The 24,648-nt window shown below is 38.3% G+C and overlaps 1 protein-coding gene across 1 annotated transcript; it reads right to left on the bottom strand.

Annotated features, from left to right (window-relative positions):
* Nucleotides 1-5,492: 5,492 nt before the first annotated feature.
* PROK1 (prokineticin 1) lies at nucleotides 5,493-22,236 on the bottom strand. Its single transcript, XM_034415298.3, has 3 exons — nucleotides 22,101-22,236; nucleotides 8,045-8,170; nucleotides 5,493-7,310 (listed from the first exon to the last, which is right to left on the bottom strand). The coding sequence occupies exons 1-3, from the start codon at nucleotides 22,170-22,172 to the stop codon at nucleotides 7,191-7,193; spliced, it is 318 nt and encodes a 105-aa protein (XP_034271189.1). The 5' UTR covers nucleotides 22,173-22,236; the 3' UTR covers nucleotides 5,493-7,190.
* Nucleotides 22,237-24,648: the final 2,412 nt, after the last annotated feature.

Raw genomic sequence — 24,648 nt, 5'->3', positions numbered from 1 at the left:
TGTAATCTCCAACAGGAGTTTACTATTATGCAAATGCAGACTTACTCTGCTTAGAGCAGACATATTGAAATTAATGGAGTTTACATTAAATGAAGCCTCATAAATTTCAATTGATCTTCCGTGTGATTAGATTTCATTCTATTGCTATGTTATTGTTTACACATAAAAAACCTTATATAAACAGCCCAATCTTAAGTAAATTTGCTCAATATAGCTCATGCTCCTTTTAACTGGATCGAACTCTGTTCACTGGCATTGCAGTCTTATGTTTTCATAAATGGCAAAGGCTAGGAAGAAAGTCAATGTAGGGGTGAGGGAGAATGTAAGTTCCACATGACCTTGTGTATTTTTCCAGTTCTTATGGTTCCAAGGCAAATGTTCCACTTTTATCTGAAGTCCTTGGCAAGTATCTTTTGAGCATAACCGCTTAGGAAAGTTGAGATTATATCAATATATCTATATTTAGTACTAATTAAATATATTTAATACTAATATAAGTTCAATGTTAGGACATACCAGAACCTCTTAATAGGCCCTGCTAGCAGTGCTATCATGTTGCTGATATACCTCTGAATGTACTGTAAAAAGCTTTATCATGATATCCTTTGCTTTTTGAATCAGTGACAATTAAAATTAGAGTAATAGAAACTTCAGAGTTGCGTAGTAATCCCTCTCAAATAGTCTCTTCCAGTTTCTTAATGTTTTTTTTATTCTTGAAAACCACACATGAACTATATTGCTGTTATTTACTGGTCCCACTAATATAATCTTGGTTAGGTTTACTTGTTACAATATTTTTCCTTGCCTATTCCATAGCTCAAAGCACAAAGAACTGATATATCCATGATTCATTTTCATGTGATACTGTATCTGTATTTCTCTGCTTCTTGTTTCTCAGCTAAAATTGTCAAACATTTCTTTTCAACAATATTTTTTGGATCAATTCAACAAACTTCAAGACGACATTTCTGGTTAACAAAAGGAAAAAATTCTGTTTTCTTTGTGTCCTTTACTGAGTATTTTTATATATTATTTGGTTAAAACCAATAAAACAAACCTAAGATTATTAATTTACTATTTTAAGTGAGAATTAATGCCAAACAAAGGGACCAGATTATGCTATTTTGAGGCAAGGGAATGGAATTCAAAAATTGCATCCAACAATAGCATCCTAAAGCATCTTCACTGATGACTTTGCATTTTTTTTTCTTTTTGGAATTTTTGAACTTAGTTATGATATGGGAAAGATACAGGAAGTAAGAACATGTCCACAATGACCTCTAAACTCTGTACTGTGTACAATATATCAGAAAAGTGTTGCATGCGTTTTGGTGAGGCTTGTTGGAGTATAAGTTTGAAGAGAAATATTCCCACAAAATATCTTCGTTTGTGAGAAACGTTGTAAATTATACTTTTGTTAGTCTGCTCATACTTTTTCAGACAAGGGATGCCATTGTTACATTGCAGTAGTTAGACAACATGGGAAAGTGAGAAGAACCAACAAAATTTTAGGAAAGGACAATATCGTGTATGGTGTATCTTGGCTAGAGGTGAGAAGGAGGCACCATTTGAAAAATATGTTGATGTATCCTTGTGGCATATGGATTTTGTGGCCTGGCCTGGCTGCTATTCTGCTAGTGTGAGCCAGTTTTTAGAGTGGGGGAAAAAAGGAGAAAAGGACACCAACATCAGCACGAGGCCTGATGAGCTGACCTGGCTGCTGGCTAGGACTGGTGTGGGGAGATTTTAGACAGCAGTCCATTAGTGCAGCAAAGTATATGGGTGTTGGGGACTAACAACCCTGGGCAGAAACCAGGGGTGAAATCCAGCAAGTTCTAACAGGTTCTGGAGAACCGGTAGCAGAAATTTTGAGTAGCTCAGAGAACCGGCAAATACAACCTCTGGCTGGCCCCAGAGTGGGGTGGGAATGGAGATTTTGTAATATCCTTCCCCTGCCATACCCACAAAGCCACGCCCACAGAACTAGTAGGGAAAAATTTTGGATTTCACCCCAGGAAGAAACCCATCTTCTCAGTTGCTGTAGGACATGCTGCCTTCTAAGCAAAATTTCGAGAAAGGGAGAGAGAAAAAGGAGTAAGGAAAAGGAAAGGAGAGTAAATGTAGCAGGAATGAAAATAAAAACTGGAGGAGAAGCTGGAGGAAAGGCTGAAGAGAACTTGGAGGCTGAAATGAAGCATGTAGGGCAAGTGTCAGCTCCTATTCAGGGACAGAACAGTTCAGAGGTGGCTTTTGTGGAAGAAAGCAAGAAAAGACCAGAAGGAAGACTTCCACCCAGGAGCCCGGATAAGAAACAGGTACTAGCTGGCTGCAAGTGGTGACTTCACTCAAGACCCAGGAGAGGATAGCGGAAATGACTGTTGTTTTAAAAGCCCTGGTCTACGAGGAAGGACTGGGTAGAAGACTTTGAGAAAGGTTCTTCCCCAATGGAAAAATGGAAAGTGTTTCAACTGAGCTGAAAATAATCAAGACATATTGAACTCTTTTTAGTAATCCAGTTTGTTTGTTTCTTTCCTTTCACTCTGTCTCTTGTCTAGCCCAGTAAAGAAGGACAGAGTTGGAGAGAAAAGGGGAGGAAGTAGGAGAGATAGCGGGAAGTAATTGCTGAGATGGAGACTTGGGAGGAAACCTGGCATCAGGATTGTCTTTTAAAGATCTGGTGTAAATAACTATATGTAGCAAAAAGTAAAAAAGCCTTCACTGTCGTGTGCTTTTTCGTCACTTGCCACCTTTGCTAAGCAACACATCTCCAGTTCAAAAGCAAACCCTGTGATAATCTTATATTTGAATACTTTTGGCTTTGCCCTAGTAAGCCTTGGCAATCACTTAAAAATTCCACCAAAAGCTATTTGACTTGTAGATAGCTTGTCATGCCAGAAAAGGTCATTTGTATTTGATATTGATATATTTAAATGAGTCAAATCATATTTTTATTAAGGTTATCATCCTGACTCAAGAAAGCATTAAACAAAGCAAACAAGATTTCTTCTGCGTTGTAGGTCACCCTTCTTTCTAATGACTTTGGGAGGATGTTTCCCAGTCATCTCAAATTCAGAGCAGTTTTGCCTGGAAATAGATTACTTTGCAAGGTGAAGACACGTGAGGTTGCAAATACTTACTGTTCCTATTGTATTTGAAGAGTGCAACATTCTTTGATGTTTTAGGCATCGTAGGTTGTAGTACAGGGATGGGTTCCACTTACCTTTACTACTGGTTCTCAATGGGAGTGCCACACAGAAGCTTCTGTGCATGCACAGATTGTCAGTGATGATGTTGGGGCGGGGGGGCGGAGCCTCCCGCCATTACTACCGGTTCGCAAGAACAGGACTGAACCGGTAGCAACCCACCACTGTTGTAATACTTTCCTTCAAGAGACAAATTTCTAGTCTTTCTACTGTTGCTCTTGGTATGCCCATAAGAACTTCTATAAGAGAGTTGCTGGGTCAGACCAAAGATCCATGTAGTCCAGCATTCTATGTCACATGGTAACCAATCCAACACATTTAGAAAGCTCATAAATGCAGATTTCTGCTGTTGTTCCCTATCAGCTGGAGAAGACATCCTGTGATTCATCTGTGATTCAAGTGCAGTACATAAGCAATTAAAACCAAAAGTTTTTACTGTAGGCAGAATGTATAAATAAATAAATATATTTTGTAACAACTATGAATCTACCCTGTCCTCCTTTTAAATGTTTTTGTGACCATCACCCCATCTGATGACAGTGAACTCTAAGTGTATTCATGAGTCCAAAAAGGGGACACTTGGACTAAAGTACAACTTCTCCTTACTGGAGCCAATTTATAATAGCGTTGCTAAGCTAATAAGAAAATGTAGGGAGATTTTAAAAAGCTGCTCAGATCCCATAATAAAAACACACCAATATTACATTGAACTAATACCCAGGTCCTACAATTTTAATTCAATCAGTGTGAAACCAATTTGGGGCAAAATTTGGAAAGCAAGGAAGAATGTTCACGTTTTAACATTTAAAGAATTTGGCCCATATATGTATCAGTTTGTGTGCCACCAAATGCTTTTAAGTTGAAAATAGTTTGGGAAGGAGCAGCACATCTCATGGTGTTGGGGTCCTAATATGATGGTTGTCCACCAGATTGTTTGCTCTTTTCTCCTCTCCCCCCCCCTGCTCTTTTTGCCTTCTTGCTGTTAATTATTCAGTCCTCACTGCACAAGATACTCCCATTTTTAATCAATATATTGGAGGATAAAGCCTAAACCACCAGCAGCAGCAAAAGAGTTTCTGCAGAGAAAAGAAGTAAGAAGGTGCATCAATGGGTGAACAGGGGGAGGGGAGAGGGATTGTTGACTCAGCCTTCCATCCTCCCGAGGTAGGTAAAATGAGGACCCAGATTGTGGGGGCAATAAACTGACTTTGTATAAAAAAGAACACCGCTTAGGGCGGGCCGAAAGCCCTACTAAGCAGGTATATACAAAAGTATGAAGGCTATTGTTTAACGCATTGTAAGCCGCCCTGAGTCTCCGGAGAAGGGTGGCATATAAATTGAACCAATAGAACCAATAAATTGTCATGCATCTGGTATCCTGCATGGGATCTCTTTATAATTTTGTCCTCAACTCTGAGTCTCCTTATTTACTGTATATATGTCCAAAGAGAGAAATTGGGAATATGGGCTGACTGATAGAAAGAGAGAGAGAGAGAGAGAGAGAGAGAGAGAGAGAGAGAGAGAGAGAGAGAGGGAAATGCCATCTTCTGAAACAGGTATTTGTCTTTTGTGTTTTGGCGGGGGAGACAGAATGATGGCGTCACATTATTTGTGTTTTGAATTTCAGGCCACTCATTCACTTTATAATCTGTTTGCTCATGTCTCCATATTACCAGCTAACTTTTTGCAGAATGATATTTTGTGGCTAGCCAAGGCTGCTGCCATGGCAGTCTATTAAGTTCCAAATATGGCTAGATATAAAAAGGGGCAAACATTCATGCCATGAGAATCTCTGAGCCTCTGCAAGCTTCCCATTCATTCCCCAATAGCGCTTTGAAGTTGGTCCCTGCTCTTCAAAGTTGGTCCCTGCTCTCCATCTGTTGGCCTTACAGTGCTGAGCCCAACAGCAAAAATCACTTCCTTACCTTGAGCTGCAGGGAGACAAATTGAAGCAGGAATGGGGAAATGGATAAATAAAAACAAAATGGTTGGAGTAAGGTGTCATCTAAACTAACTGAATAGAAATAAAAAATAGAAACTTCACAGAGCTGCACCTTATTAAAAAAAAAAAAATAGTGTTACCGAGTCAGAAATAAATCAGTTCTGCTGCCAAAGATATTTTGGAATCAGAGTTCCAGAACTGCTTTCAAACTGATGCAAGATTTTGTGTGTTTGTGTGTGTGGAAAGTATCATTTTCTAAAGTGGTTAAAAAGTATGCATTTTCTTTCTCTGGCCAAAGTATTCTAAGAGTAATTACATGACTTGCATTACATGATATGACAGAGATCCAGTACTTACATAATTTATATACACTACAGGTAATATACTTCATTTTACAATATAACACATATAACAATAATGGAAATATCTGCATGTTACAAAGGAGAAAATAATCTTATCAAGCATGATACATATCCAGGCCCTGTTATTATTGGCTTCTATCCACATTCAAAACAATGTTCTTGAGACAGCATCATGGATGAGAGTTCTTGTGAGGTGAATATTTTAAAGTTCTACACGTAACCCTATTTAGGCAGAAATACAAACTTTCAAACCATGTCAGAAGGATTTTTGTTCGTATTTCCAGAAAATGGCAAGATTCATTCTGATTAGGTGTCTTTAGTGGCAAATCTGTCTTCTTTTTTTCTTTCCATTATTAAATACTTTCTATCCCATCCTATTGAGCAGATCTCAGAAAAAAATGTGATCCATAAAACAACCCAACACCACTCCCCTCTTAAATAACAATTATGCATATTTTATTTCACACAAGCATACCATGTGTGGAGGAAAGGTTTCAGGCAGTGCTCTGTTTGATAAAGCATACTGGCTGGGAAACTGTGGGAGTTGGTCCATGCATGTTAAAATACTGAAGTTGGGAAACACTTATTTAAAGGATTGACTACGCTGTAACTAATGACCACTAAAGAATTAAAATGCTTGCCAAGGTTCAGGAAAGTACTGGAATCCCACATCAGGAGGGTTCAGATCCAAAATTCTTAGTTTGTTTGTCCAAGGAGCACCAGTCTGGTTCTTCCCTTGCCTATAACAGCCATTCGGGTTAATTATAGCTAGTCAAAGTTGGAATTGTATAAAATCTTTAATCACATTCAAGAGGGGCGAGAAATCAATCTGATCAAGACCACATTAAGGAGAACGTCTATATGTTTTTCTTCCTCAGTTCCCATGGCAACAGGGGAAAAAAGTTCAGTAAGGAAATGGAAGAGAAGAGATATTCCTTCCTTTGTACTACAAATTTAATTGCTTTCCTTTCCTGAAACTTTCTGTGGCAATTTAACTTTTAAATCAAACTGCAGGAAATTGATTGTGCTATGTTTTGTCTGCTTTCATCAGGGACTTCTTAACTTTCCACAATGTCACAACATTATGAGAGCTAAGCATTTTCTCACTTCTGTCTGGAAACACATAGTTTCATAGGGAATCTGCCTCTGATTGTACTAGTGAGTATCAGAGCTACATGAAAAAAGTTAGCAAACCCTTTGAAGCTGGCAAATTTTCCTTGATGCAATGGAAAACTATACAAATCTTGCCATGAGTGACTTTGCACATTGAGAGTAAACTGTGAGTAGGAAAGATGAGGAGAACACAAATATCTATTATCTATATATGTCTATTTGCTGTCTGTCTGTCTATCTAATCTATCTAGCTATCTAATCTATATCTATCATTTTTCCAGAAACAGTAATATTAACTACCTAGTTTTTTAAAAAGATATTCTGGAATAAATAAAGATGTTTCCAGAACTACAAAAATATACCCAGCTAACATAAATCATTCTGCAAGTTTACATTTTTAATCCCAGTTCTGGAATCTCTTCATTTGTTTTACAGGAACAATATCTGCACATCCAGAAATTACTAATTACTGACAGCCCATTTAAGTCATTTGTGTAAACTGACAATTATCTTCAACACTTTTTAACATGCTGTGGATTTAAAGGTATGAAGGTCACAAAGCACTTTTCATTAAAAATCCATGTTCTTGAAGTCTATTGAGCATCGGTATCGACCATCAGTGAATTTAGAACATATGAGATTTGTCAAACAAGGACAGGTATGATGTTGCCGTTTTCCGAAGAAAGGAACCTTTTAAAGAAAGTAGAAAATATAAATAATGTTAATAATAAACTTTGCAATCAATTAAGATTAGCAACTAAATGCACAAAGAAGCTGTAAAACACTTAGATTTATATGGCCTAATCTATCTAAACCAGAGGTGTCAAACTTAAGGCCCGAGGCTGAATCCGGCCAGCCGGGTGTTTAGATTTGGCCCATGGAGCTGTCCTGGAAACAATGAAGGACCAGCCCGTGGTGCCTCTGCCAGTGAAAATGTAGCTCAGGAGGGCCACATGCGGCCCTCTCAAGATCTGTTTTTGTTGGCAGAGGGTTGCAGAAGGCTATTGCAGCCAAAAACTGAGTTCGGGAGTCTGTTTTCGCTGGCAGACTGCTCGGGCCACCATAGGACCCCCAACACGAGTGATGTCGAGCTGACCATGTCCACCCTGGCCATGCCCCCTCCAAGGTCAACACAACCCTGATGCAGCCCTCAATGAAATCGAGTTTGACACCCCTGATCTAAACACACATTTTGGAGAATTCTCAACTAATGCATAAAATGGATTAGTTGCACCCTGCAGATGCAAACTGAAATGTAAGTATGTTAATAAACAAGTGATAAATAATGTGAAGCCTGTAGAAAATGTCACTTGCTCCAGCAGCTGATATACATATATATCAACAAATCAATACAAAGATATATGTTGGCATGAAAGACAATTAGTACTTCATGTCATGAGCTAGTTGAGGCTGCTTACAAATACCTTATGGCTAATAGGGTGACATTCATCTCCTTCACGCCCCAATGGAGTGCACATGCGAAGCCCACGGAGCCACAAGCTGATGGCACAACATGTTCCACTTCCACACTGCAGATCTCTTTCACAGGCCTGCAAAAAAATAAAAAAATAAAAAATAAATCATGGAAATGCTAGTTTGATGAGGAAACTGTTATTTACCATTATAGTTTTATTGCAGATCTGTGGGAATTTTAGAGAAGCAGTCTTCTAATAAAGAACATGTTACAAATAATTAAAAACATCAAGACCTGGGAAAATGTCACTGGTAGGTCCCAACATTTATTATAGTTGAATGATAGGTTTTATATCTGATGCTAAATATATGTTTTGTCATAGAGCTAACCAAATAGGAGACTAAATTTAAAATAATAATAATAATAATAATAATAATAATAATAAAAATACACAGTATACCCATACAACGAAATTCACTTAACACCCAAAGACCAGGTCCAACATAACAATCCCCAAACAAACTCCCACCCACCACAAATTCCCCACCTCTAAACCACCCAAACATCCACACAACAGACCAAGTAATGCTGTCCAACAGCTCACTGATGGTGGCCGTTTAGTTCATTGCTGAGTGCAATTATAGCTCTGGGATAACATAAACATTAGGGTAATTTTCACATGACCACACTGTAATCTCTGCTGAGTGGCACATACTAAGAATTATCCAATAACTCTTACATGCAATTATTTGTTCAAGTTTGGGAACTGATTTAATGATCATACGAGAAAATATAAGCTTTTTCAAGGGATTTACTTTAAGCTAGATCTGCTATATCTGGACTGTAAAAATGCCAGTGACCACTTGATGGCAGCAAAAAGTTGGAGTTTTCTAAGAGATTAAGAAGAAGTGGCAAGAATACACAGAAGAACTATACAAGTAAGATCTTAACGTCTCTGATAACCATGATGGAGTGATTGCTGACCCTGAGCCAAACATTTTGGAGTATGAAGCCAAGTGGGCCTTAGGAAGCATTGCCAACCACAAAGCTAGTGGACGTCACATTATTCCAGCTGAGCTATTTAAAATCCTAAAATATGATGTTGTTGAAATACTGTTAAAGTTGCATAACAAATGCCAGCAAATTTTTAAAAATCAACACAGTGACAGGTCTGTTTATGTTCAAATCCCAAAGAAGGGCAATACCAAAGAATGTTTACACTGTACTCATTTCACATTCTAGCAAGGTTATGATCAAAATCAAACAAGCTAAGTTTCAGCAGCATGTGAACTGAGAACTACTAGAAACACAAGCTGGGTTTCGAAGAGGCAGAGGAACTAGAGAACAAATTGCCAATATTCACTGGATTATGGAGAAAACAAGGGAGTTTCAGAAAACCATCTATTTCTGGCACATTCTTAAAGAGATGAGAATACCAGATCAGCTTACCTGTCTCCTGAGAAACCTGTATGCGGTTCAAGAAGTAACAGTTAAAACCGGACATGGAACAACTCATTGGTTCAAAATAGGGAAAAGGGTATGACAAGGCTGTATATTGTCACCCTGCTTATTTAACTTTAACAGAGTATATCATGCAAAATGATGGGCTGGATGAATCACAAGCCAGAATTAAGTCTGCCGGAAGAAATATCAAAAGTGTCAGATATGCAGATGGTACCACTCTCATGGCAGAAAGCAAAAGGAACTAAAACAATCTCTTGATAAGAGTAAAAAGCAAAACGTCTTCAAAAAAAAAACCAAAAAGTCCAGTTGCCTCTTGAAAAAGCACCTTTGGGACAACCATGACGTGGATAACTGAGAATCTCCATAGACATAGCTTTGATTGCATGGAACATTGTCAGCAAGGTGATGTCTCTGCTTTTTAATATGCTGTCTAGGTTTGCCATAGCTTTCCTCCTGAGAAGCAAGAGTCTTTTAATTTCATGGCTGCAGTCACTATCTGCAGTGATCTTAGAGCCCAAGAAAATAAAATCTGTCACTGATTCCATTTGTTTTCTTTCTATTTGCCAGGAAGTGATGTGACTGAATGCCATGATCTTTTAATGTTGCTTTTCAAGCCATCTTTTGCATTCTCCTTTCTCATCAGTTGAAGAAGCTTCTTGGATGAGAAGCAAAACGTCTTCAAAGAAAAAACCAGAAAGTCCACTTGCCTCTTGAAAAAGCACCTTTGGGACAGTCAAAGCTATGGTTTTCCCAGTACAGGTAGACCTTGGCTTACAACAATTGATTTAGTGACTGTTCGAAGTTACAACAGCACTGAAAAAAATGACTTGTGAGTGTTTTTCACACTTACGACCATGGCAGCATCCCCATGGGCACATGATCAAAATTCAGAGGCTTGGCAACTGACTCCTATTTATGATGGTTTCAGTGTCCCGGGGTAAATAGGGAAACCAGATTCACTTAAGAACTGTGTTACTAACTTAACAATTGTAGTGAGTCACTTAACAACTGTGGAAAGAAAGGTCATAAAATGGGGCAAAACTCACTTAACAAACGTCTCACTTAGAAACAGAAATTTTGGGCTCAGCTGTGTTTGTAAATCAAGAGGCTGAAGGCTGAAGAGTTGATGCTTTTGAATTGTTGATACTGGAGAAGACTCTTAAGAGTCCCTTGGGCTGCAAGGAAATCAAATGAGTCAATCATAAAGGAAATCAACCCTGATTGTTCTTTCAAAAGACAGATACTGAAGCTGAAGCTCAAATACTTTGGCCACCTAATGAGAAGAGAGGATTCATTAAAAAATACCTTGATGTTGGGAAAGATTGAAGGCAAACGGAGAAGGGGATGGCAGAGAATGGGATGGCTAGATAGTGTGATCAAAATAATGAGCATAAATTTGGGCAAACTCCAGGAGACGGTGGAAGACAGGAAAGCCTAGTGTGCTGTGACGATGGGATCGTGAAGAGTCAGACACAACTTAGCGACTGACCAACAAAACAGCTCATAGAAGAGAATATGTGTATTTTCTGTGCTGGCTCAGGAATTCTGGGAGTTGAAGTCCACAGGTATTAGTTGCCCACTCCTCTTATGCAGTATCTTTTGCTGGCATCTAATTTAATTCTCATATGGAATTAAATTGCTTGAATAATACAGTAAAGCAGTCTTTTTACTACTGTTAATTGCACAATTACAGTGGTCAATACAAATTAAATCAGTAACGGGAAGCTGAACTTCCAGAATTATGTTAAATGGATACTCAAGAACTTCCCTATTGTTTTGATTACAGTAGCACCAGAACAGTGATTCTACTTTAAGGAAAGAAAAGAAGAAAATGACAATTTCAGATACAAAGGCATCCATGCATAACAAATATCTAGGAAATCAAAGGAAAGTCATGAGGACTAGTGAGGAAGGGACAATCCCTAAAAAGAAAAAGCAGGCAACAGTAGATTAGTTCACACAGAATTGTCAATGAGATTTTCTTTCCCTACATGGGTGAGAAGGGAAGAAAGAGGAGAAAAAGACATCAGATCTTCCAATAGTCAATAGTCCAGAGTGAACATCAACCCAAGCCTATTGCCAATCCACTACAAACTTAACCAGAATTTCTTAAATCTGCTTAAGAAAAATTGGGTACAGTTTAGGAGAGAAGCAATTTAGATTGTCCTCAGATCAAGCAAAGAACTATGTGCTACTATAAATTGCCATTCCACAGAAGTATCAAAAAAGCTGTACTAATATCCAAATCTACAACAACATGTCTAATTAAGAAAAGCTTCTTTAGGAAGTTTTGTAGATTTTGTGATAGGCAAAACCTGTCTTCACCATACAGACTTGTTAGGAGCTTGTTGGACATTAAATCATGCAGGTATTATGAAGATACACATAGAATTAAGCCCATGTTAATTTTAAAAAATTCATTAAGCCTATGTCAGTTGTAGAGCCCTTGCCAGAACATGGATGCTGGACTGCTAATAGAGGGTCTATGCCAATTGGCCTCAGGCAAAATTTTTGAGTAGCTTTCCTGCAACCCCTGCCATATAAATTAGTCTAAACTTCGTTTGCCATTAGACTCTTCTTCGACCCAGCACACTGGCAAAGTTGCTTCCTCTATGAAGCACGTTAATCAAAAAGCAGATGTGTATAACTGGGCTGCATTTAGAAGAAGAAAGAGATGTCAGGCAAATAAAACATGACTGCTTATAACTAATCTCATCATTTATTACAAGGGGGAGTAAAATTGCAGGCATCACAACAAAATGAAATGACATTTATATGGCATCCTTTTTGAAATATGGGGATGCAATAACAGTGCATCTCAAAAGAGCAATAAATATACTGATTTTCAGGAGAAGAAATAATAAGCAGGAAAATTATTCCACTTCTTCAATTCTCCCTTGTTTAAGAAACTTTGTAATTTGCAGTGGGCATCTAATTCTGATTATGCCACAATTCTGTTGGTAAAAAATGATGATTTAATCGTTTTGCTTCCCAGAAAAGAATGAGGCAATCTGCAAGACTCTTATTCAGAAAGAATAATATTCTGTTAAATCAATTCCAAATATTTGCAATGGCTTTAATAAAGAAATGGTTATTTCCATTGTGGCTTAACTTCTAAATATTTAACAGTAGAAATAGTTTTGCAATTTAAATAAAACAGTCAGAAAATCAAGCCCCATATTATCTTCAAAGATGAAACTCCAATCTGCAACATCTGCAACTAGAATAATGAGAATATTGGCGAAGGAGAAACACAATTTCACTAGAAGATACTGTTATTCATTAGAAAACACTTATATCCATTATTTGCCTGAATTCCACAATAGTCTTGGATGGGTAGATGTTTATCCTGGGGAAATAACTGAGTCCAGCCAGAAAAGGCTCAAAAAGATCTTCCAGTGCCATATAGAACAGCCTTCTCCAATCTAGAATATTCCAGAATGCTGCAAGGTGGCAATTACCAAATTACCAATCATAATTTTGGCTGACAATTTGGCAGTCACAGGAACAAGTCAACACTTTCATTTTTACTTGTAATCTGCTCAGAATCACTTAGGTGAGGTTCAGTGTAGAAATTTGATAGGTAAATAAATAAAAAACTAAAGTTTTATAGCACTCAGAACTACACAGGAGAGTTGTACACAAAACTCAAATAGAGGATCATATTTTGTCAAATAAGACTTATGAAGATTATAGTTTTAGTTCAGAATTTTTTAAGCTGTACTGCTTGCAAAATAAATGGGATGAATTGTGTACATTAAAAAAATGTAAGTAATACAGGTACTCCTTGATTTACGACCATAATTGAGCCAAAATTCATGTTGTTAAGCAAGATAATTGTTAAGTGGGTTTTGCCCCATTTTATGACCTTTCTTGCCACAGTTGTTAAGTGAATCCCTTCAGTTGTTAATTAGTCATATGGATGTTACGTGAATCTGGCTTCCCCATTGACTTTGGTTGTCAGAAGGTTACTAAACGTGATCACATGACCCTGGGACATTGCAACTGTCATAAATATGAGTCATATGCCAAGCCTCTGAATTTTGAGCATGTGACCACGGGGATGCTGCAATAGTCATAAATATGAAAAACGGTCATAAGTCACTTTTTTAGTGCGTTGTAACTTTGAACAGTCACTAAATGAACTGTTGTAAGTCGAGAACTACCTATATAACAGGTGATAAAATCAGTGAATTGTTTACTTATTAACTTGTATGGCGGCCCATCTTAAAATTAGAACTTGAGGTGGCTCACAACCATAATATAGAAACAATGTTATAATAAAAAATTTTAAAAGCAGAAGTCAATAGCAACAGAAACAACAAGAAAAGCTGGCACCACAACCAATCTCTCTTGATGGCAACCCACAACAAGCTCTTCCAACTCCAACTTCACCTTAAGCCAATACTTGGGGGTAGAAGCCAGTTCTTTACAGCTTTCTGAAAAGTTAAACAAGTAGGGGCCTACAGGATTTTAATGAGAGGGATCTTTCAAAAGGAAGGAACTGCCACACAAAAGGTACTCCAAACCCCTATGCTTTTGTTTGATTTCCCTGAGAGTGTAGAAGCGATTTGGGGAAGAAGATAAACATCATTCTGGATTGGTTGACTAGTAGAAATGTAATTCTGCTGGAGGAGATATTTTCAACAATGCCTGGTCCCCAGGTCTATCCTTTTTTACAGAAAGAAACCGAACTGCCTGGCTCCTCCACAGAATATAGATTATCCCACCCTAAAGGCTATTATCCTTCCTGCTGGTAATCATTCAAAGACCTGTGAAGACCTGTTTTTCTGTCTAATATCTAAAACAGAAAGGTAATGGGAACTTGAGACTGAGAATGAAATCAAGCTGGCTCCAAATCGTGGCAAACAAAATAACTTTTTGGGGTGCAATAAGCAGCATAGAATCCGTTGATTTCTTGCATTGGGGAGCATGCAGGCACAATAAGAAGCAACCACTGTGATCCTGAGAGACCAGAGAGAAGATATAAAATGCATTTTCAATCTTCTCTGTCCTTGTATTGTGAAAGCTCTTTCAGACTAGTGATATAAAACTATCAGCATTAACTAAATGACATCCTTCATCTTTTTCATGCTGTCTTGCTTTCACCAAGTACATATACAAATAGTTCTCAATTTATAGCCATTCATTTAGTGACTGTTCAGATTCTCAGATTCCCTTTGCTTCATTGCTCTTTGCTTTGTTTGAAGCAAAGAGAAGGTTATCTTACTCCACCAACAGAGCTACAATCCAAGCTAAAGGAGCCCAACAGCTCATCCGTGGCAAAATAGTCTTTTGCTGGAGAAAAAAAATGTTTTTCCCCCTGTGCTATTAAATACAGCAAATTTTCTCTAGCAACTTCAGTCAATCTTCCTTACAGAGGAAGAGCCTTGGTGGGACAATGGTTAGAATGCAGTATTGCAGGCTGACTCACAGCTCGCTCCAGGAGTTCGATTCTGACCGGCTCAAGGTTGACTTAGCCTTCTCTCCTTTGAGATTGGTAAAATGAGGATCCAGATTGTTGGGGCCAATATGCTGACTCTGTAAACCGCTTAGAGAGAGTTGTAAAGCATTATGAAGCAGTATATGTCTGTGTGCTGTTGTTATATTTCAAATATGCCATTATTGCAACATGTAGCTGTAGTTATAGGCCCCCAAACTCAGGACTCCGAAAAAATGGTGATGCCCAATGGCTTACATCTTACAGTCTTGAGTTGCTACTTGCTTACTGTGAAAACTGTTTATGGTTAATCGAAAGGGAGCAAACTCACATATTTGTCTCCTATAGCCCAGGAGTTACCTTTGATATAGAAAACAGGTTCAAGATAAGATCTTCATAAACCAGGTGCTATCTAATCCCCATGTTAACATTTATTCTTTTTTATTAAAATTTAACCTCTGCTTCTCAGGAATATAGAATAGAATAACAGAGTTGGAAGGGATCTTGGAAGTCTTCAAGTCCAACCCTCCGCTTAGGCAGGAAACCCTATACCTTTGCAGACAAATGGTTGTCCAATCTCTTCTTAAAAACTTCCAGTGTTGGAGTATTTACAACTTCTGGAGGCAAGTGGCTCCACTGGTTAATGGAAATTTCTCCTTATTCTAGATTGCTTCTCTCCTTGATTAGTTTCCATCCATTTCTTCTTGTCCTGCCCTCAGGTGCTTTGGAGAATAGTTGACTCCCTCTTCTTTGTGGCAGCCCCTGAGATAGCGGAACACTGCTATCATGTCACCTCTAGTCCTTCTTTTAATTAAACTAGACCAGGGGTGTCAAACTCAAGGCCTGGGGGCCGGATCTGCTCCACAGAGTACTTAGATCTGGCCCACGGGGCCTCCCTGGAAACAGTGAAGGACTGGCCTGCGGTGCCTCTGCCAGAGAAAATGGAGCTCAGGAGGGCCGCATGCGGCTTTCCCGAGCTCCGTTTTCGCTGGGCAGGGGGTTGCAGGAGACCATCGCAGCCAAAAACGGAGTTCGGGAGCCCGTTTTCACTGGCAGAGCACTCAGGCCACCACAGGTGCCCCCGACATAAGTGACATCAAGCTGGCCATGCCCCCTGGCCACGCCCCCCAAGGTCAAACACAACCCTGATGTAGCCCTCTATGAAATCGAGTTTGAACTAGACATACTCAATTCCAGCAACCGTTCTTTATATGTTTTAGCCTCCAGTCCCCTAATCATCTTCGTTGGTCTTCTCTGGTCTTTTTCTAGAGTCTCAACATCTTTTTTACATTGTGGCGATCAAAACTGGATGCAGTATTCCAAGTGTGGTTTTACCAAGGCATTATAAAGTGGTATTAACACTTCACGTGATCTTGATTCTATCCCGCTTTTAATGCAGCCTAGAACTGTGTTAGCTTTTTTGACAGCTGCAGCAATATCTGGTACCCTCCTAATTTTTGGTCTTCTGATATAGAGTGTGGTGGCTATTGAATTGGTTCTTCTTGATGCTTATGAAAGTGAAGCATGTGTTTAAGCGTATGGTTGTGTGTGTGAGAGAGATTATATGAGCAAAAGGTTTGACGAAATGCCATAAATTCTTTCCTAGCCATTTTTACTATAATTCTATTTTTTTTCTGTTCATGCTGATGGTTGTAGCGCCAAAGTGAGCTGCTCTTTTAAAAATATCTACTTCCACTGTCATCTAAAATATTATCTGAGTCACTTACATGCCACAGCTGTGACAATCTAAATAGATAAATGTCAGGACAAAAACGTAATAATGCAATTTCCTGCATCTGTTAAAATTCAAATAGCTTAAATTAAGTAAAGATGAGGAAATAAATATCAGTTTTATTCAAAGAAACACCACACAAACACAAATCAAATTCTGCCAGGCTGTGAATTGTCATGCTGAGGTCATCAGAACTATTTAAGGAATGGGAAGTAACTCATCAAGAATATGAGTATCCAGTTATTACAATACTTTTGAGAGAGTTGAGCCTTTATTTGATTTGATTGTAATTCAGATCCCTTTAGGTACTCTGAGAGGATTGTTCAGACAGTTTTGTTTTGTTTTTATTTTTATTTTTCTATTTTTATTTCATCTGAATTCAGCTTCTATTTGAAATCTGAATGAAATACCTGCATAGTAAATTAGAAACAATTTTTAAATACAGATAACAGAAGAATAGGCTAATTTTAAACAATTTCAACCCATGAGATATTGCCACGAAATACAGGTAGTCCTCGAGTTACGATCACAATTGAGCCCAAAATTTATGTTGCTCAGGGAAACATTTGTTAAGTGAGTTCTGCCCCATTTTACAACTTTTCTTGCCACTGTTGTTAAGTGAACCTCTGCATTTGTTAAGTTAGCAACATGGTTGTTGTTAAGTGAATCTGGATTCCCCATTGACTTTGCTCTTCAGAAGGTCGCAAAAGGGGACCCCTGGACACCACAACTGTCATAAATATGAACTAGTTGCCGAGCATCCAAATTTGGATCACGTGACCATGGGGATGCTGCAACAGTCATAAGTGTGAAAATGATCATACGTCACTTTTTTCAGTGCCGTTGTAACTTTGAATGGTCGCTAAATGAATTGTTGTAAATTGAGGACTACCTGTAGGGCTTTTTTGTTTTGTTCTACTTTGTTTTGTTTCGTTTCATTTTCAACATATCGTGTATCTCTCATATATAGAATTCAGAGGTAGGAAGAAGGCAGTGCTAGGAACAATTAAGGTGTTTTGCAGAACCCTCAAATTCCCAGGCCTCTGGTAAAGGACCTGAGATTGAGGAAGACACATATGACACATAGGAGTGAGAAGGGGTTTTCTTTAGATACTGTATATGATTATTTCCAAAGTAACACACAGATAGAACTGGCTGATAAGCACACAGTTGAGAAAAAATATAATTGAGAAGGTTAACATAATGTGTTCCGATTGGATCCTGTTCAATGGATCCAATCAGTTGCTTATTTGAGAAATACCTTTAATGATGAAATTAAAGGCAGGATTCTTTAATAAAGTTATCAGCAATATTGAAAGGAATCAATAGGAAAACAAATTGCAATCATAAACACATTTTGGTGGTTTCCCCAACTAGTGTTCTCCAGATATGTCCAAACCTTAATTTCCAGAACCACTAATATGCATCCTGCGATTGTATGAAGGCATTGGGGTTGGTGGCAGGGGAAGTGTTAAAGAAGTAAAAATGATTGCTCTGATCACATGACCCATCATCCCCTGAAAATGTTGTAACCCCAATAAATTTGGTGGACTTTGGATTTTAGTAGGTTTTACTAGGGAAAATTTGATGATACCCAATTGTATATCTCTACCCCTAGTGAATTAAGTGATACGATGAACATCTTGTCTCGTTGCCTGGAGCCTGTGAGGAACTGGATGAGAAACAACAGGCTTTATTAAACCCTGACAAGACCAAATATCTTTGGTTTTGGGGACCCACTGCTTAAATGAATAAATATATATATTGGTGCTGGATGGGGTTGCACTGCCCTAGACGGACCCAACATGCAATTTGGAGTCCTTCTCGAGGAGTAGGTGGAAGTGTTGCTAGAAGGCCGTTTCCACAGTTCCTGAATCATCAGGTCCTGATAACAGTCACTGATGCCTTAGTCACCTTTGGATTGGACTACTGCAATGTGCTCTACATGAGTTGCCCTTGAGGAGCATCTGGAAGCTTCAGCTGGTACAGAATGCAGCTGCAGAGGCAATTATGTGCGCTCCTAAGTCAATGCATATTAGACCTCTGCTACTTGAGCTGCATTGGTTGCCAGTCTGCTTCTACGTCCAATTCAAGGTGCTGCTTTTAATCTTTAAAGCCCTTCATGGCTTTTCCCACTTATATCAGCCTGCCCTGTCAGATCTGGCAGAGAAGGCATGCTGTGGGTACCTTTGGCTAAGAATTTACATTTGGTGGGTCCCAGGAAACATGTCTTCTCTGCTGGAATACTCTTTCCCCCCAAATTAGATTGTCCTGATCTCTCTTGATATTTCATAAGGCCCTTAAGACCTGGTTATGTGACCAGACTCAAGACTCCCATAGAACTGAAGACCTATCTAGATGGGTTCATCGTTGAAGGGACTATTTTTATTTCCTTTGACTATGAGCTTTCCAATTTTTGAGTATATTTATTATTATGGTTCTTTATATTTTTTCTTGCTTTTTATGTATTGTTATGCACTACCCAGAGTTGCCTTGACTGAAATGGGTTGCTATAGAAATTTGACAAATAAATAAATTGCAACTACCGTATTTTTCGGAGTATAAGACGCACCAGAGTTGTGCGCGGCCCCGTTGCGAACTGGTAGTAAAGATAAGTAGAACCCACCCCTGAAAAAAGCTGATTAGCAGGTGGATCGGCCTTCCGGAATACCCCCAATCATCTGTTCCCAGAGGTGAATTTTAGCAACAGGTTCCTTGGTTATGAGCTCTGTGCCTTGCTTTTTTTTCTGCCTCTGAAACTTCTGAAACTCAGAAAAAACTTTCTTTTCTGCCTCTGAAAGCCTCCATAACAGCTTCAGAAAAAAACCCTCTGAAGCTCTGTTTGGGGGCTTCTTTTCTGAAGCTTCTTTTCTGATGCTTTTCTTAGCCTCTGAAACCTCTGTTTGAGAAGCTGGGTGGGGCTACATTTGGAGTATAAGACGCACCCAGATTTTCACCCTCTTTTTTTGGGGAAAAAGGTGTGTCTTATGCTCTGAAAAATATGGTAAATACTGTAGAATGTGTGTATTTTTGTTACAATAATAAGATTTCTATATGGGGTGGAGAACTGTTAATTTTTTCTTCCTCTTTAAATTCTTGTATTGTATAAAAGAAGAATCCCATCTAGTTATTTTTTAAGTTAAATAAAATAAAGCCCACTTTCCACAGGCAGCCCTTGACTTACGACCACAATTTCTGTTGCTAAGTGAGACAGTTGTTAAGTGATTTTTGCCCCATTTTACAATCTTTCTTGTCACAGTTGTTAAGTGAATCACTGCAGCAGTTAAATTAGTAACACTGTTGTTAAGTGAATCTGGCTTCCCCATTGACTTTTTTTTTTTTTAATTTGATTTATATGCCGCCCTTCTCCGGAGACTCAGGGCAGCTTACAGTGCGTTAAGCAATAGCCTTCATACTTTTGTATATTTATACAAAGTTAGCTTATTGCCCCCACAAACTGGGTCCTCATTTAACCTACCTTAGAAAGGATGGAAGGCTGAGTCAACCTTGAGCCTGGTAAGATTCGAACTTGCAGAAATTGCAGGCAGCTGTGTTAATAACAGGGTGCATTAAACCACTGTACTACCAAGGCTCTTAGACTTTGCTTGTCAGAAGGTTGCAAAAGGTGATCACATGATCCTGGGACTCTGCAACCATCATAAATATGAGTCATTTGCCAAGCATCCAAATTTTGGTCAAGTGACCATGGGGATGCCACAACTGTTATAAGTTTGAAAAATGGTCATAAGTCACTTTTTTCAGTAATTGAACTGTTGTAAATGGAGGACTACCTGTATTATCAATTTCAGTGTAAAACTGAAACTTCCATCATTTATAAGAAGGAAGAGGGATTTTCAAACCATACAAAAATTGAATACAAAGGGCTATGTGTCTGCTGTCTGTCTGTCCACGTGTGTGTGTGTGTGTGTGCGCGCGTGTGTGTGCATGTGCGCCCACATGAGTGTGTGTTTCCATGTGTGTGTTTAACCTTCAACAACTTCCAACAGTGAGGGGTGAGTTCCTGTCCCACATGGTATGCATCTGGATTTTTAGAATCAAGAGATTCTAAAACACATCCAATAATTCTGACCAAGCCATTGTACACTTCCTCTACAAGAAATGGGGAAAAACTGTAACCGCTCATCAATGTGTATTGGATCTAATGTTCCAGATTAGCCCGTGTACATAAGGTTACAAAATGCTCTTATCCATATTGGAAAGAAGTCTCAATGAGTTTGACTGACAGCGTATTGCTGTCCGTTAACATAATCTGCAATCTGTCATCCAAGAAAGTTGATCTACTCTGCTTCATGACTGGAGCAGGAATTGATTCTACTTAATTTTTGACCATTTCCATGTATCAAACAGGATTTTTTTCAACACATGTGTCTTGTATAAGTATAAGTAAGTAATCACTTCCAGGAGAATGCTGTTCTCAACCTTACTCAATAAGATATTTCAATTTACCTTTTGCAGATAATACTATATCTATTAACTGATATATCTGAATAATAGTCACACAAGCAATATTTTACTTGAATAGGATGATCTAGAATTTAAGGAATTGCCTGAAGTTTTTGTCATTAGAAAATCTACACAAATGTTTTTCTCTTTTTTTCAAATTATAGAACCAGTTGTTGAAATCTTTAAAAAGTTCCTTTGTCAAGTGCTGATCAATATATTAATGTGAGGCTAAACATGAATAATATTTAAAATATAATATTTGTACCAATTTGGAGCTTGTGAATAGTTATGTGTAAGCTATTTTCAGATGGGATTAAGAAACATAGATCTGATTTTATATAGCTAATATTGAAAATATGTTGTTTTGAAAAATATATTAATACCATTAAAGAAGTTCAAACTTGCCTTATAATGAACATTAAGAATATAACTGTATATGTTAGATCATCAATATTCACTAAACTAACCTTTAAACATGCCATTTTTAAACTTTTAAATCTTTACATAAACATACAGCCCAATTCTATGCAACTTTTCTTAGGAGTAAATCCCATTTTTAGGTAGGTGTGTATACTATATTACCATTTCAGACTCTATTCCAAGCCTATGAATATTTTAAAAAGCCTTTGAAATCAGTGAAACAGTTTTTCCTCCCTCCACCCTTCCATGACTTGTGAAAACGCAATAGTTATAATTAATTAATAGTCAGTTTTCCTTATTTTTATTTTATTATGTTTTGATTTGCATATTTTCAATGGTAACTTAAAATCTCAGTGTTAGAGTTTAAACATGTATTAGCCATGCCATTTAAGTTAAGAATAATAGAAAACATTCTGTCTCACATTGCCAAAATTCACACTCCATTTTCATAGTAAGCGGACCCTAAATTTACAGTCTGTGTAAACACAACTTCTTCAACAATTACAGTAGCCCATAAGCAAAAACGAAAAGAGAGAAAGAACTTACCCCAGTGATCACTGCACATTTGTACAAGGTTAGTAAAAGAAAGAAGCATAAGATTTGCATACATATTTTCATGGTGCTTGAAGTGGGGAAAGCTTATTTTCCTTCTTCTTACACTCTCTTACATGTCACACAGCCTCTCAACAAGGTTGCAAGTTTGTCTCTTCCTTCCTGCCTGCCTGACTCTGTGAGAACTGATCACATCCTCCTATCTTGATTCTCTATTTAACATCTTCTCAGCCCCTTTCAATTTGTTTGCTGATGTGATAGTATGATGATCCAAGAACACAAAGATGAGATGTGAGCCTATAACACTGTTATAATACTACAATCATCTTCAGTCTTGTCAAAGACTTAGATTCAGACAGGCACAATTATTAGTTTTCATTTTTAATTTACAACTGAGAAACTTACAAATCATTGCTGAGTTGGAATCATATTTTGTTTTTTAAAAAATCAGAACTGATAATGAATGAGGTAAGTTTGGGGGGAGTTGGATATTTTTTTAAAAAAATATTTGATTAAAAAAAATCTGATTCTCTTCCCATCCTACACGGATCAGATTTCTCTTACAGATTGATCGTAGATGAGGTAGCATAAGCAGTGAGTTTCGCTGTCGTGTTTAGAGGGGCAAACCATATATCTGGCATTGACTGAGGCACTTCGTTCTAACTCAGGCGTTGTTGTATTTTATTTTTATATCTAGTGGTGGACAGCGCAGAATTGGAAAAGCACATTCTGGGGTGATGGATTTACAGCCCAATGCTCTTGAAGGGCAACAGGCTGTTTAAGATGGGTGTTTTTAGTTGGACAGATCTTACCTATTCTGGCATTATGTAAGGCTCGAAGAATAAAAAGCTGTAGGCAAAAGAAGAAATGAGCAGAGAACGGGCAATCATTTTACCCATTTAAAATAAAAACTAAACCAGATATTGCCTTTGCATTTAAAATGTGCTTAAAAATGCAATAGTTGCTCCTTAGGGCAGGGGCTGATAATTAACAGGACTGCAGCTGTTTGGCTGTAGGAATATCTCCCTCCGTCTGATGCTGGTATCCACATTGAAGTAATATGCAATGTGGCATTACCTCCTGTTGCATTATCAGCTTCTTTCTCCCTTTCAGAGGAGGAAAGTGTTGAAGAAGGCAGTCTTTCCCTACCTGCTATCACTCCAGAAGTTATCAACTTTTCTCCCCATTCTCAATGAGTGCCACTTGTATTTTTCAACATGCACTTTACCGTCAAAACTATTCAATTGCTCTAGAGACGAGGGGCAATAATATCCTTGGGCAGCCGGTGATTTCAAAGCCTGAGCTGCTGTGATCGTCATCTTGAAGGAAAGTGCCTTTTTCCTGAATCTTGATCTCGTGAAGATTAATCAAGCATTGGGGGAAGCTACCTACCATCTAACACTGGAGAGCCTTAAGCAGAAACCAAACTGCGCTCATAGCCCCACGGACAGGGGTGGGTTCTACTTACCTTTACTACCAGTTCGCATCGTGCCCGCATGCGCAGATCGCTTATGATGATGTCCGGATCAGTGGGCGGAGCCTCCTGCTGGTTTTACTACCAGTTCTTGCAAACCAGTCCGAACCGGGGGCAACCCACCACTGACCACGAACCTTCCCAATGTACATTGAAAGGTGGCAGGCAGGCAAAAGGACACCTTCTTTTTATAGTAAACATGGGACAAGAACAGGTGTTCCTTCTCTTATTATTCAACTGCCTGCCCGCAAGAGGTTCATCTCAGGCAAGAAGCCTGAGAGATTCTTTTGGGATCAGAGAGCACACTTATGCCATGTGCGGTTTGTGCAAGAGCATCTAAAATTCATTTAACCATGCAAAGAAATGTTTCCTTTCAGTATTATAAATCATTTGCAAGTAACCACCTAGCTGTTTCAGTGAGGCGATACAATAAATAAATAATCAAGAATTAGAATTGGATACTAGGTCCACTCTATTTATCTTCTTAGCATTTGTCTTACCAGGATGTTTTTATTCTTGATGGATAGCACACTTGCTTTTTCCAAGCAGCAAAATCTTTAAAGCTGATCCTGGATTTATAGATATTGAAATTGCTGTTTGATTACTATTTTCCCCAGACCCACTTTGGCACCTTCAATGCACAGTAATTCTATTACTTTTAAATTAGCCTTCCCCCCAAGGGGCTGTCCACACTGCCATGGTGCCTCAGGACTTTGAGAGTCCTAATCCCAATAAATGTGAAGGGTACCAGATTAGAAAAGAGTGTGCCAAGTTAACATGAAACAGAGGCTTCTCCAAGTCACAGCCTGTAACATTCTAAAGAGAAGAGAAGAGAAGAGAAGAGAAGAGAAGAGAAGAGAAGAGAAGAGAAGAGAAGAGAAGAGAAGAGAATACTTTATTGTCACTTTAAATGTACACTAATCAGCATTCATTAAAATGAAATTTTGCTGCATTCAACTCTCAAAAGTTAACCATTATGTATATACCCACATACACACACATATATGACACAGAGAAACATCACATATACATGGCAAAAAAAAAAAAAAGAATCTTGAAAGTTTACAA

This window comes from Pantherophis guttatus, chromosome 3 (assembly GCF_059756535.1).
Source record: "Pantherophis guttatus breed Tessera chromosome 3, ASM5975653v1, whole genome shotgun sequence".
Taxonomy (NCBI): Eukaryota; Metazoa; Chordata; class Lepidosauria; order Squamata; family Colubridae; genus Pantherophis; species Pantherophis guttatus.
The sequence above is the reverse complement of the archived record's forward strand: the minus strand, read 5'-3'. Positions and strand labels throughout refer to the sequence as shown.

What these genes read in the sequence shown, in the direction of transcription:
- PROK1 (XM_034415298.3), bottom strand. Translation starts at nt 22,172, where the DNA reads ATGAAAATATGTATGCAAATCTTATGCTTCTTTCTTTTACTAACCTTG. An exon ending in AATGTGCAGTGATCACTGGG is followed by an intron (nt 8,171 to 22,100) that starts GTAAGTTCTTTC and finishes ATTTTTTTGCAG; the next exon opens with GCCTGTGAAAGAGATCTGCA. An exon ending in GTCACCCTATTAGCCATAAG is followed by an intron (nt 7,311 to 8,044) that starts GTATTTGTAAGC and finishes TTTCTTTAAAAG; the next exon opens with GTTCCTTTCTTCGGAAAACG.